Source organism: Capricornis sumatraensis, chromosome 12 (assembly GCF_032405125.1).
Source record: "Capricornis sumatraensis isolate serow.1 chromosome 12, serow.2, whole genome shotgun sequence".
NCBI classification, from domain to species: domain Eukaryota; kingdom Metazoa; phylum Chordata; class Mammalia; order Artiodactyla; family Bovidae; genus Capricornis; species Capricornis sumatraensis.
Window position 1 is genome coordinate 80,157,432 of NC_091080.1, and position 12,969 is coordinate 80,170,400.

Consider the following 12,969-nt stretch of genomic DNA (forward strand, 5'->3'; position numbering starts at 1 on the left):
CACATGTAGGGAGTGGAGAAGTGAGACAAAGCGGGAAGGAAACCAATAAAAAGTGTGTTAGCAAGAAAGTTACTGCTTTGGCACCTGGGCTCCTTCCCTTGTGGTCACCTTGGTAGACACAGTTATTCCAACTCATAGGCAAGGGCATTGGGGCATTTATCCACCCACTCCCCATCCATCACTGGTTAAGTGTTGAATCCAGGGTTTTTGGCTTGCTTTGCATATGGCCCCAGTGTGCTTCCATAACTAGAAAGAGGCCCTAAGTGGAGAGTTGCAGATAAGCAGTGAGCTCCTTAGTCCTGGAGAAGAGTTAGAGGACACGAGCTGGAAAGTGACAGCTTCTGCTCCAGCAGGTCACACTGTCCAAGGAGGGATCCTGTATAGCCTCAGGATGTTACAAACACTCTGCTTTATACCACTCATTCTATTCACTTATATATCCCTAGATCCTGGAATAGTAGGTGTTTAATAAATAGTTGTTGACTGTATGACTTTCCCTGAGTGCCTGCTTTATTCTTTAAGGCTCTCAATGTAAATGGGGCACATGGTTACCAATCATGGGTCATGTCCTTAAAACTCCCTAGTCAGAAAGGAAAGAGAGGTTTTCTCTTTCTCAGTTCAGTTCAGTTCAGTCTCTCAGTCATGTCCGAATCTTTGCAACCTCATGAATCGCAGCATGCCAGGCCTTCCTGTCCATCACCAAATCCCGGAGTTCACTCAGACTCGCTTCGAGTCAGTGATGCCATCCAGCCATCTCATCCTCTGTCGTCCCCTTCTCCTCCTGCCCCTAATCCCTCCCAACATCAAAGTCTTTTCCAGTCAACTCTTCGCATGAGGTGGCCAAAGTACTGGAGTTTCAGCTTTAGTATTATTTCTTCCAAAGAAATCCCAGTGCTGATCTCCTTCAGAATGGACTGGTTGGATCTCCTTGCAGTCTAAGGGACTCTCAAGAGTCTTCTCCAACACCACAGCTCAAAAGCATCAATTCTTTGGTGCTCAGCCTTCTTCATAGTCCAACTCTCACATCAATACATGACTACAGGAAAAACCATAGCCTTGACTAGATGGACCTTAGTCGGCAAAGTAATGTCTCTGCTTTTGAATATATTATCTAGGTTGGTCATAACTTTTCTTCCAAGGAGTAAGTGTCTTTTAATTTCATGGCTTCAGTCACCATCTGCAGTGATTTTGGAGCCCAAAAAAATAAAGTCTTACACTGTTTCCACTGTTTCTCCATCTATTTCCCATGGAGTGATGGGACCAGATGCCATGATCTTCGTTTTCTGAATGTTGAGTTTTAAGCCAACTTTTTCACTCTCCTCTTTCACTTTCATCAAGAGGCTTTTTAGTTCCTCTTCACTTTCTGCCATAAGGGTGGTGTCATCTGCATATCTGAGGTTATTGATATTTCTCCTGGCAATCTTGATTCCAGCTTGTGTTTCTTCCAGTCCAGCGTTTCTCATGCTGTACTCTGTGTATAAGTTAAATAAGCAGGGTGGCAATATACAGCCTTCACATACTCCTTTTCTTATATGGAACCAGTCTGTTATTCCACGTCCAGTTCTAACTGTTGCTTCCTGGCCTGCATACAGATTTCTCAAGAGGCAGGTTAGGTGGTCTGGTATTCCCATCTCTTTCAGAATTTTCCACAGTATGTTGTGATCCACACAGTCAAAGGCTTTGGCATAGTCAATAAAGCAGAAAGAGATTTTTTCCTGGAACTCTCTTGCTTTTTCCGTGATCCAGTGGATGTTGGCAATTTGATCTCTGGTTCCTCTGCGTTTTCTAAAACCAGCTTGAACATCAGGAAGTTCATGGTTCATGTATTGCTGAAGCCTGCCTTGGAGAATTTTTAGCATTACTTTACTAGCGTGTAGAGATGAGTGGAATTGTGCAGTAGTTTGAGCATTCTTTTGCATTGGCTTTCTTAGGGATTGGAATGAAAACTGACCTTTTCCAGTCCTGTGGCCACTGCTGAGTTTTCCAAATTTGCTGGCATATTGAGTGCAGCACTTTCACAGCATCATCTTCCAGGATTTGAGATAGCTCAACTGGAATTCCATCACCTCCAGTAGCTTTGTTTGTAGTGATGCTTTCTAAGGCCCACTTGACTTCACATTCCAGGATGTCTGGCCTTAGATGAGTGATCACACCATCGTTATTATCCGGGTCATGAAGATCCTTTTTATACAGTTCTTCTGTGTATTCTTGTCATCTCTTCTTAATATCTTCTGCTTCTGTTAGGTCCATACCATTCTGTCCAAAAAACAAAACAAAAACCACCCTCACCTCCTTCCCCACCCCCACCCCTCACTGCTCAACATTCTCAAGGAAGAAATCCAGTTGGTCTTGTTAGCCATGAGGTTATCTCTCAACCAAGCCCTCCAAAGGGCTTGGCATATGATGGGAGGTTCATGGCAAGTTCATGGCATATGATGATTGGCTAGATTTCAGCTGGGTGCTCACTCCTGAGTTTACAGAGGTAGATATATTACTAGGAAAAGTGATAGAGGAATTATCACTATATTCAGAAATATGGATACCCACAGGATTATGTTTAAATTGTGAATTTCATTTTCCTATATGTCTTGGTTGAAAATGCTTGAGGGCCAGCATTATCTCAGCTGAATCATTTTAGCACTGCTCTTATACCTGCTGCAGGTTTAACACTTAAAGCTCTGACGACTTGACAGAGATCCTATAGACTAGTTATTTTCAACCTTTTTGGAACCAGGGACCAGTTTCATGGAAGACAATTTTTTAATGGACCAGGGAGAGTGGGATGATTTCGAGATGATTCAATCACTTTATTTATTGTGCACTTTATTTCTATTATTATTACCTTGTAATATGTAATGAAATAATTATATAACTCACTATATTTCAGAATCAGGGAGCCCTGAGCTTGTTTTTCTACAACTAGATGGTCTCATCCAGGGGTGTTGGGAGAGAGTGACCCCCGAAGTGTATTCTTATGTCCAATCTACTTTGTGACCTTGCTTTGACTGCTGTCACTGCAGAAAACCCTGCTTTACAAAGATAGCTTGTTCAAAATGGAAGCAGGCTTTTCAGTGCTTTGTGGCAATCTCTGCCACAGAGAATATCCTATGGCAGGTTATTCTGCCTTGACTTTAATCTAGAAAGTATAGAAATTTGAATTTGCCTCAAACATACTTTTTAGGTCATCATCATTTGCAGTCTTAAAAAGCTGATCCTCTTTCTAGTATGAACAAAGTCGATTCACCTGGCTTATTCACAGATGGGTTGCAGATCCATTCCTTCTCAATTCAAGAGTCTTTTGTTGTTGGGATGTAATGCTCAAACTCTTTAGAAAGCTGAGATAGGTGATCACACACCAGCTGGGAGAAAGATGTCCCTGGCTCAGTCTCTTTCAAAATCTCTGCTAATATCTGAAACTTGTCAAAAATCTCAATGTTCACTTGTCACCCCCATAGATCCAGTTTGGCATGGAATGCAGCCATTTTACTTTGTTGGATAACTGGTTACCACATATATATGTTGCAATGAACCCATAATTGAAGTAGAGCTCTTGATATTTTATCTTAAATGAAGTTTATTTTTGTTGGCGGTCTTAGAGTCTTTTGCTCTCTCATCATTGGGTCTCTCCTCCTTATCAAAGAAGCTCTCCAGCTGTGTTTGTTTTTCCACTCATTTTGGTAAAGTTAGCTGGGGGCTCACCAGACTGAGCGGGAGACAAGTGTGAAGTGCGGGAAGAGCTGCTGATGGAAAATAATGGGTAGGACTTGCACACACTGAAATGAGTGTCGGATTCTGACTTAAAGCCTATCACGAGATGTGACTGTCCAGTTGAAGTACATCAACTCATGCTACTGTACCACCTGCCAGCAGATGCAGCTTTTCACTTGCCACTCACTGAAAGGGTTTTGATATGAGTCTGCAAGCAATTGTCTTATTTTGGTCTCTGTGTCATCAGCCTCTCTGCTCGTGATAATCTGTGTTTGAAGGTGCTCCCCAGTGCTAGCATCATCCCTTCAGCTCCACCTCAGATCATCAGGCATTGGATTCTCATAAGAAGTAAAACCTAGATCCCTCCATGGGCAGTTCACAGTAAGGTTTGTGCCTCTATGAGAATCTAACACTGCTGCTGGTCTGACAGGAGGCAGAGCTCAGGTGGTAATGTGAGTGATGAATGGAATGGCTGTAAATACTGATCAAGCTTCTCTCCCTTGCCCATCACTCACCTCTTACTATGTGGCCTGGTTCCTAACAGGCCACAGACCAGAGGTTGAGGACCGCTGCTGTAGACCATATAATATTTTATAGTTTGCACAGATACAAATTTCCACCATCTATCCCTGAGGTTTGTTTGGAAATGAATCAACAAGTCCAACAAGATTGCATTTCTCCTTAGATACTGTTTTGTCCTCCTCACTAGAGTCAATGGCTGGCTTCATTAACTCGCATAATATATTCAATGTTCATCTGCTTTGTGGCATACCTCAGTGTATCTATCTTGACAAATCATATCCTATTGCATGTAATTCCAGATTTCATTTACCCATTCATAAGGTGGTGTGCACTTTCTTCCTCCCACCCCTCACACCTTTATCTTTAATGAATAATGGTGTTATAACATTTGTAACTAAGTTTTCAAGTGGACATATGTTTTCATTTTTCTTGGATAGATAACTATGAGAAGAATTGCTGGGTTATGTGGTAACTTTGTGATTGTACCATTTTACTTTCCCACCAGCCGTATATGAGGATTCTGGTTTCTCTGCATCCTCTCCATCACTTGTTATTGCTGCTTTAGTCGTAGTATTGAGCCATTTCAGATCAATAAACAAGTGCAGATAGAGGTCTTATGACATCTCCCCTGTTTGTAAGCTCTGTGTCTTGCCTAGTGGTCCTGCACCTGAAAGGCATTCACTGAACATCTGTTCAAAACAAAGTTTTATCTGTATTTTGTTTTAGGTTTTAGAAAATGCTCTCACAAATCCTGAGGCTCACAGTAACCCTGTAGGAAGGAGGATGAGTGAAGGATCTGGTCCCCTGGCTCTAGTGCCACTCTTCTGTGAACAATTTAACACTGGATTTCAACATTTCTTCTAAATGTCATATTAGTTTATTCAGAAAACAATGCTAAGAAGTAAAAAAAAAAAAAAAATCTTAGTTTAAACAAATACACCAGAAGCTGAAGGTACTGAGTGATTTGACAGTTTAGAGACGACAAGAATGGTCCTGAGATAGTTGGAACTGGAGAGAACATTCTGGGGAATTGTGACAAGGGAAGTCACCAGACTCCCAACTTCAGCAAGCAATTTCTTCATATTTGAAGAAGAACTAGTAGCTGAACATTTATAGGGATGGAAAATGTAGAGAATTTCAAAGACAACTGGAAATCAGGTGAGGAGTGATTATTTAGATTGTAGATTGCATTATCTGAGAAAGAGTTAACACTAGAAAGATGGGTAATTGAAAACTGACAATTTTCAGCTCTGTCTTCCTTTTTGCAATAGAAAATTTCAAACCTGCATGAAAATTAGGAAAATAATACCAAGAAAATAGTATAATAAACCACCATCATGCCCATTAATAGAAAATAATCAACACATTGCCATTGTTACCTGTTTGAGTTATAAAAAATGTTTGAATACATTAAGGATTTCTTTAAAATTGATTTCTCCTCCAGCTTTATTGAAGTCTAATTGACAATCAGAAATTGTATATATTTAGATGTACAACTTGATGACTTGACATACATATACACTGAAATGCTCATCATACTAAGCCAATTAATGTATCTATCACTTCACATCTTAATCATTTAGATTTTTTTTTTCTCTTTTATGTTGAAAACCCCTAAGCTCTACTCTCAGCAAATGAACAGGACACAGTACAGAATCGTCAATTGTAGCCACATTGTCATGTCCTAGTTCTGCAGGACATATTCATCTTGCATAACTGAAGCTAAAAGGCATCGTTAATAACACCATTTTAGCCAAGGTGCATGGGAAATTATCAAAGAATAATGAGGTGATCTTGTTATAAGCCCCACAAACTGATCTTTCTTCATTTAGAATGAAAGGGAAGAAAAGCGGCTGAGCTGGTAAGACATCTACACAAATTACTTAGCACTTATGAGTGAGGTCCCAAGATTTTGTTCTCAGTCCTACAGTCATTGATTCATTCAGATGGCATATTCTTGGCACTTTTCACACACTGACCATCCATGACAGTCATGCTGGTCTTGGACATGAATCCATGATGATCCATGACAGTCATGCTGGTCTTGGACTTGAATCCAAATCAAGATTCATCATTTATTGATTTGAAGACCCTGGAGAAGTGCTGTCTTTGAGCCTCATTTTTCTCATCTGTAAAATAGAGATAACACCTCCTTGAATAGGGCATTGTTTGAGTTAAAAATGACGTAAGTTCCCTACAAATGCACATAACCTGTATCCTGCAACATATGACACCGTTACTCTGCTAGGCAGGCCTTGAGCTCATGATGAAAGATATCATAAGGCAATCTCTCTGTCCCAAATTCCCCTTGTAGGAGGGCAGCAAAAAGCTCACAGGAGTCCCCCCACAATGTAACCTGTGAGATGCCAGCCATCTCACATGTTGTGGAGATCTCCAATGACTGCATGAATTCATCTTTTGAAATCATTTGAAGTTTTCCAATCTTCTGTTTCATTTCTCTGAGCCCTGCAGTTCTATAACCATAATCTGTGCTAAACCCTGTTGTTGGCCTTCATCAAATATTTGGTGCCTGGTTTGTATTGGCCAAACCAAGGTCTTGTGCCCAATGCACATTGAGGTGAAACAAACTGAAAAGTTGAGAGTTCTGACCAAAGAAAGGGTTATTGCAAGGGTCAAGCAAGGAGTACAGGATGTTTGTTCATGCTCAGAAGGCTGGAATTCCCCAGTGGATTTCAGCGGGGTTGGGGGTGGGGGGGATTTTTAAAGGCAAGCTGAGGGAGAGAGTCCAGGGTAATTGACTAGCTCATACACTATTCTGCTTGATGTGGAGGAGCAAGGTGATGTAACAGGGGTTATCATCATAAATCCTTAGGTTCCAGTTTATCCTGGTCATCACGCAGTTAACTTCTTCCACCTGGTGGACAAAACAACTCAGGAATGTACACCAGAGCCTGTTGTAAAGATTCTGTGATTGCTGTATGGCTAATCTATTGATGACTTTTTTTTGTTATTACATGTTCACATTCTTCCAATCATCCTTGAGCCAGCCTTTTGTGACTCAGAGGAGGCCTGGGAGACTGAAGCTTTTCTACAAACATGAGCCAGGCAGAGGGCATGCGGTGGGGGTAGGGTCCATCCCAGGAAGGCCCCACAGGGTCCTGCTCCATTCCAGTTGGAGACCTTCCCACAGCGCCCTTGTTTGATCCTGATGAGGGCAGCGTGCCCAGAGGGTGGGCTGCTATCTCCTTCTGCCAGCTTTCTCAGGGTTTCCTCTGCAGCGCATGGGCAGCCGCTGAGGAGCAGAGGTGGGCGGGGCCTGAGCCTCCCCGCTCCACCTTCTGAGTGAGTTCCTGGACTCAGAGCAGGAACTTCCCTAGAGTTTGCAGCCAGGGGCTTTCCTGGGAGCCTGGCTGGTTGTGCCCCGCAGTCAGCCTGCCTGCCTGCCTTTATCAAAGAGCTGGTAGCTTTGCCTCCTACCTGCGTGGGGCTTCTGGAATTTTCTACCTGGGTGTCCCTTGGTCCTGTAGCCCCACAAGTGGCACGCTGCCTCCATCCTATGCCTGTGACAGCAGCTGCACAGAGCGGGTGCCTCAAAGGTGGACTCTGGAGGCTTCTCAGTCTTGGGAGGTGGGACCTGGCGCACAAAGGGTGTTCCAGTCTCAGGAGCAGGTGTTCTCAGGCTCCAGCCCAGTGGGCCTGTGGGGCGGCCAGTCTCCAGCATCCCCGCCGACACCTCCAGGAGCAGCAGGAGCCCCACCGCCTCCTGAGCAGGGTGACCTCGGTCTGTGTCTGCCTTGGCCTGCAAGATGCTGCCTGTGTCCCCGGGGGTGAAGACCAACCCGCTGCAGAAGGCGAACTTCTGCTCGCGCCTGTTTGTCTGGTGAGCACCCCATCTAACCTGTGACAATTCATGCAAGCACATGCCTGACACTGGTGGCTTCTGTTGGGACCAAGGGACAAGGAGGGTGCACTCGGGACTGGTGGCAGTAGGGGTGGGAGGAGGACCCAGGGACCTGGTGTCCACCTTATCCAGCTGCCTCAGAACAGCTCAGCAATTCATGGTCAGTTCTGAAAGAAGCTGCAACTTTCACCCCAAGGAAGCAGCTTATGAACAACTTTCTTTATCTAATCAGTGACCTGCACCTTTGCCATCTTCCAATAATGTCCCCACCTTTCCCTATGTTCCTTAGGTGAACATCTGAGTTCCAGCTGCCCTGGGCTCCCTCTCTCCCCCTGTCTGTGACCATGTCTTTCTTTCTCTCCCTGCCTCCCTGCCTGTGTGGTTGACTGTCCTGGTACGTAGTCGAGGCCAATTTCATGTGCATACAAAACACAATTGTTTTTTATGAAATGAATGTGAACACCATTCTGGAACACCTTTTGCTTTTTTCTTGGGACACACAGCCAGGAGCAGAGTGTCTATTTGACCACAGCACTTTTCCCTATTCTAAATATCTCCACTTCCGCCTTTGAGGACCAAACCGTGGGGATGGAGTCTGTGAAACCTGTGGGTTCTTATCCAGATCTCTAGCTGAGAGAAGCAGTACATGGTCTTGATGTAGATGGTCCTGCCCAGGAGTCCTATGGTCCTGAAACCACTGAAGGATCCCTGATCTGGGAGGAAACACACAGATGAAAAATGCTGCAGAAAGCTGAAGCTCTTAAATGAAGTCTTCATCTAATAGCTGGGACTACAGAAAGGCAGCCCTGAACCTTTGGACTTTAATCACACTTGGGTGATTACTAGATCTTTTGTTTCTCAACTCTAACCCATTCATCTTTCCCACAAATTCTGATCCTTCTTTTATGGGACAGCCTAGGGGATCCCCAGGGGGATGGCAGCTCCTATGCTTGTTTTGATGGTGGTGTATCCAGTGTATGTGGCTACATCTCTTGGCTATTTGATGTCCTGCCTACAATCCCCACTCCATATTATTTTGAAGCAGATTCAAGACAATGTATCATTTCATTTGTATCAATCTCCAAAAGGTAAAGAGTCATCTTTTTTTAAAATTATAACCATAATATCATTATCATAACTTTTTAAAAAGATGATTACTTTATATCGAATGTCCAGTCATCATTCCTTTCTCATTTACCTCATAATTCCTCTTTGATGTTTCTGAGTTGGGTGTATCTCTTGATTCTCTCTTTGTCTAGGTTGAATACTGTTTTTTTTTTTTTTTTTCACTCATACTGTATTTGTTGAAGAAATTAAGTTTTTTTGTACTTTCTTCAGTTTGAATTTTGTTAATTGGTTCCCATAAGGTTGTTTATTTCTCTAACATCTCTATGTCCTGCAATCTGGTAATTGTATCTACTCATTTGATAAATTCAAATTCCAATTTTGGGGACAACAGGACTACTTTATAGAGTCAAAGTACATTTGGAGTACTTTTAATGAGTCTTATGTATAAAGATTAGCTCTTTTTAGTCTTAGCTGACATTACGTAACATTCTGGGACAATATACTTAACTGTTTATCTTTTTTTTTTTTTTTTTAAGATGTCACTTATGACCTTTCATTGTTAAGTCTAATTATGTATGCTAGTCCGTGTATATATTTTTATATTACTTTTCTAGCTATATGCACTGTCTTATACTTAGATACTTCCATCTGCTGTTGAGTGAATCTGGGAAGAAGTTTGTGGTTCAGAGATCAGAACTAGATTGAAATCCTATGTCCATCACTAAGAAATAGTGATCCTGGTGATTGGGACAATATCTCCAAACTTTCCCATCTATAAAATAGGATGGTATTTTTTTTACAGAGTTCTTGTGAGGATTAAATCTTAAACACTTTGCATAGTGCTTGACATAAAATAAATTCTTGAAATGCTACTTTTATTGTGCAAAGCACAAAATAATTTGTAACAATTTATAACGTGTAGAAAAAAATCAAAAGATACAGTGTTTGAAGGAATAAACAAAATTACAAGTGTGTAAGAACTGTGTCTTAATCCATAAATCATTATTTTTAATGTGTATTCACCTAAATAGACACCTTAAGCAACCCATAGAACTCATAAAAATATCTCTGTTATATATGCCTTGTGTTGTGTTTAGCAACTCACAAGTGCCTTTAATATTGTAAAGCATATCACAGAAACTCTTTTGAAAGACACATTGGGGAATAAAGTCTTTGGAAAGACATATTGCAATTTCCATCTGCTCATTTTTTCTTCAGCTTGTTTTGTGTTTCTCAAGGTTTTAAAGATGCTGCTAATATAAAATATTTCTTCTCATATATATAAAGACTTATGAAGGCAAATTGAAGTGGACAATCTATCCTTAAAGAAATGGAACAGAATCAAGAAAAGTAACTCTTAAATGTGATTCCCAATTCATAGTCTCTAATAGTAGATGAGCAGTATATACAAGAAAGGGGGTTTCCCAGGTGGCTCAGTGGATAAGGAACCCACCTGCCAATGCAGGAGATGCAGAAGGCATGGGATCAATCCCTGGGTCAGGAAGATCCCCTGGAGAAGGAAATGGCAACGCACTCCAGTATTCTTTCCTGGGAAATCCCATGGACAGAGGAGCCTGGTGGGCTGCAGTCCCCATGGGGTTGTGAAGAGTCAGACACAACTGAGTGAGCACACATTTACAAGGAAAGCACGTTACAGTGTGCTTTCCAGTTTTTTGATACACTGTCCCAAGTTGGTAAGAAATCATTTTGGCTTACCAGAGTCCATTAGCCAGAAAATTATGGCACCCTACTCCTGTACTCTTGCCTGGAAAATCCCATGGACGGAGGAGCCTGGTCGCTAAGAGTTGGGCATGACTGAGCGACTTCACTTTTGCTTTTCACTTTCATGCATTGGAGAAGGAAATGGCAACCCACTCCAGTGTTCTTGCCTGGAGAATCCCAGGGACAGAGGAGCTTAGTGGGCTGCTGTCTATGGGGTTGCACAGAGTCAGACATGACTGAAGTGACTTAGCAGCAGTAGCAGCAGCAAGGAAAGAAGGTCCTCGAAGAAGGAATATGTGTGTGGTTACCATAAATAATGGCCTTCCCTGGTGGCTCAGATGGTAAAACATCTGTCTACAATGCAGGAGACCTGGGTTCGATCCCTGGGTCAGGAAGATCCCCTGGAGAAGGAAATGGCAATCCACTCCAGTACTATTGCCTGGAAAATCCCATGGACAGAGGAGCCTGGTACGCTACAGTCCATGGGGTCGCAGAGAGTCAGACACGACTGAGCGACTTCACTTTCACTTTCACCATAAATAATAGCAAAATAGATAAATGTCTCTTTAATTTTAGGTAGGGCAAGAAACTCTCAAAGCACATTCTGTTTGTTGATTTTGAAAATGTATGTGCATAGGAATCGAAGGTGGAGACTTTGATTTTGGATGGCACCCATTTCCAGTTTTCCTGCTGGAGAGGAAGGAGCCTCTTATTTCATACCTGGAGACACTGAAGCACAGAGGTTGAGTGAGTTGCTTACTATCACACAGCTAGTAAGCAGTGGAGTGGGATCTTCTCAAGCCAGGCAGTCTGGTTCTGGAGTCTACGTTTCTTGTGTATGTAACTGCTGTGCTTGTCATGGAATTGGTTGCCTGGACTTGTTCCAGGGTCCTAGCCCAGGCTGAGACCCCTTATCATGATGGGGAGGTTCTTTCTCCACTCGGATTCCCACAACCAATAAGTAAACTGATGGTGAGACTGGTAGAGCACAAGCTTTGCTCAGCGACCAAAGAATGAGAAACGGAGACTTAGTTTGCAAGTGAATCTCTCAGTCCAATTTGGCTTAGACACTGTGTATCTAAGGATTGTGTATGCAGGGTTGAAGCAAATGGAAGGAAAACCGATTAACAGAGGGAGGAATATTCATGGCTTATGCAAGAGCAGGGTGTGATTTGGACCTGAAATTAAGAAAACACTCCTTTTTAGTCCTTGTATGAGCTCTTCACTTTGTCATCATAACCATTGTCAACTGTAATGGTCCTAGTGAGTTCATTTAGCATGCTAATATATTACAGTGAATGCATAATGATGCTCTGTGTCTATTGGAGATTAGGTCTTCTGCCATTTGGGTCCTGGCTAGTTCTAATCAGTTCTTATTTTCCTCTTTCCTTTTATGATTGAGTCTGAAAGTCAGATAAGAACAACTGGTTTCCATTTGAGAAAGAGGCAGGGATATAATTCTGGGGCAACAGCCTTTCCTTTTTACTGCTCCTCTTTCCTGATAGACTCTGAAGGGGCAAATGTTGGTCTTCTGAAACACTTTCTGCTGAGCATGGGCATTGTCATATGCTAGGCTAGAGGGGCAGAATTTGTCCTGATTCAACAAAAATGAATCTGCTTGTCCCCAAGCTAGAGTCCCAGTTTCTCATAGCCCTGGGTAAAGACCATCTGCAGCTTCATTATCTCAGTTCTCCAAGAGATAAAACTAATGAGACAATTGAGGAATCATGGACCAAAGAGCAAGAGAAGGAGAGTAACTGGAAGGGCTCTAAGAATGGCCTTAGAAGCTCAGGGAATCTGGGGATCCTTCTTTTGAAACTGTCACAGATTTTTCAGTCAGGCCATTCTTGTTCTGAGTGTTCAGCCAAGTGGCCTCTCTAAAAACAAACAAAACAAAACAAAACAAAACTTATTGGAGTATAGTTGATTTACAATGTTGTGTTAGTTTCAGGAGTACAGCAAAGTAAATCAATTATACAATACCCACTTTTAAAAAATATATTATTTTCTTTAAAAAAGAAAAAAAATGAAGGCTATTGCAGAGTATTGAGTAGAGTTCCCTCTGTTATACAGCAGGTTCTTACTAG

General features: G+C 42.2%; 1 protein-coding gene across 1 annotated transcript in view; it reads left to right on the forward strand.

The window, feature by feature from the left end:
• Positions 1-7,950: 7,950 nt before the first annotated feature.
• The window catches only part of LOC138089048 (ATP-binding cassette sub-family C member 4-like), a 159,708-nt gene continuing 154,689 nt past the window's right edge, over positions 7,951-12,969 (forward strand). The window contains exon 1 of the mRNA XM_068984371.1: positions 7,951-8,071. Coding sequence (XP_068840472.1) covers positions 7,998-8,071 — 74 coding nt within the window. The 5' untranslated portion in view covers positions 7,951-7,997. The remainder of the gene's footprint in view (positions 8,072-12,969) is intronic.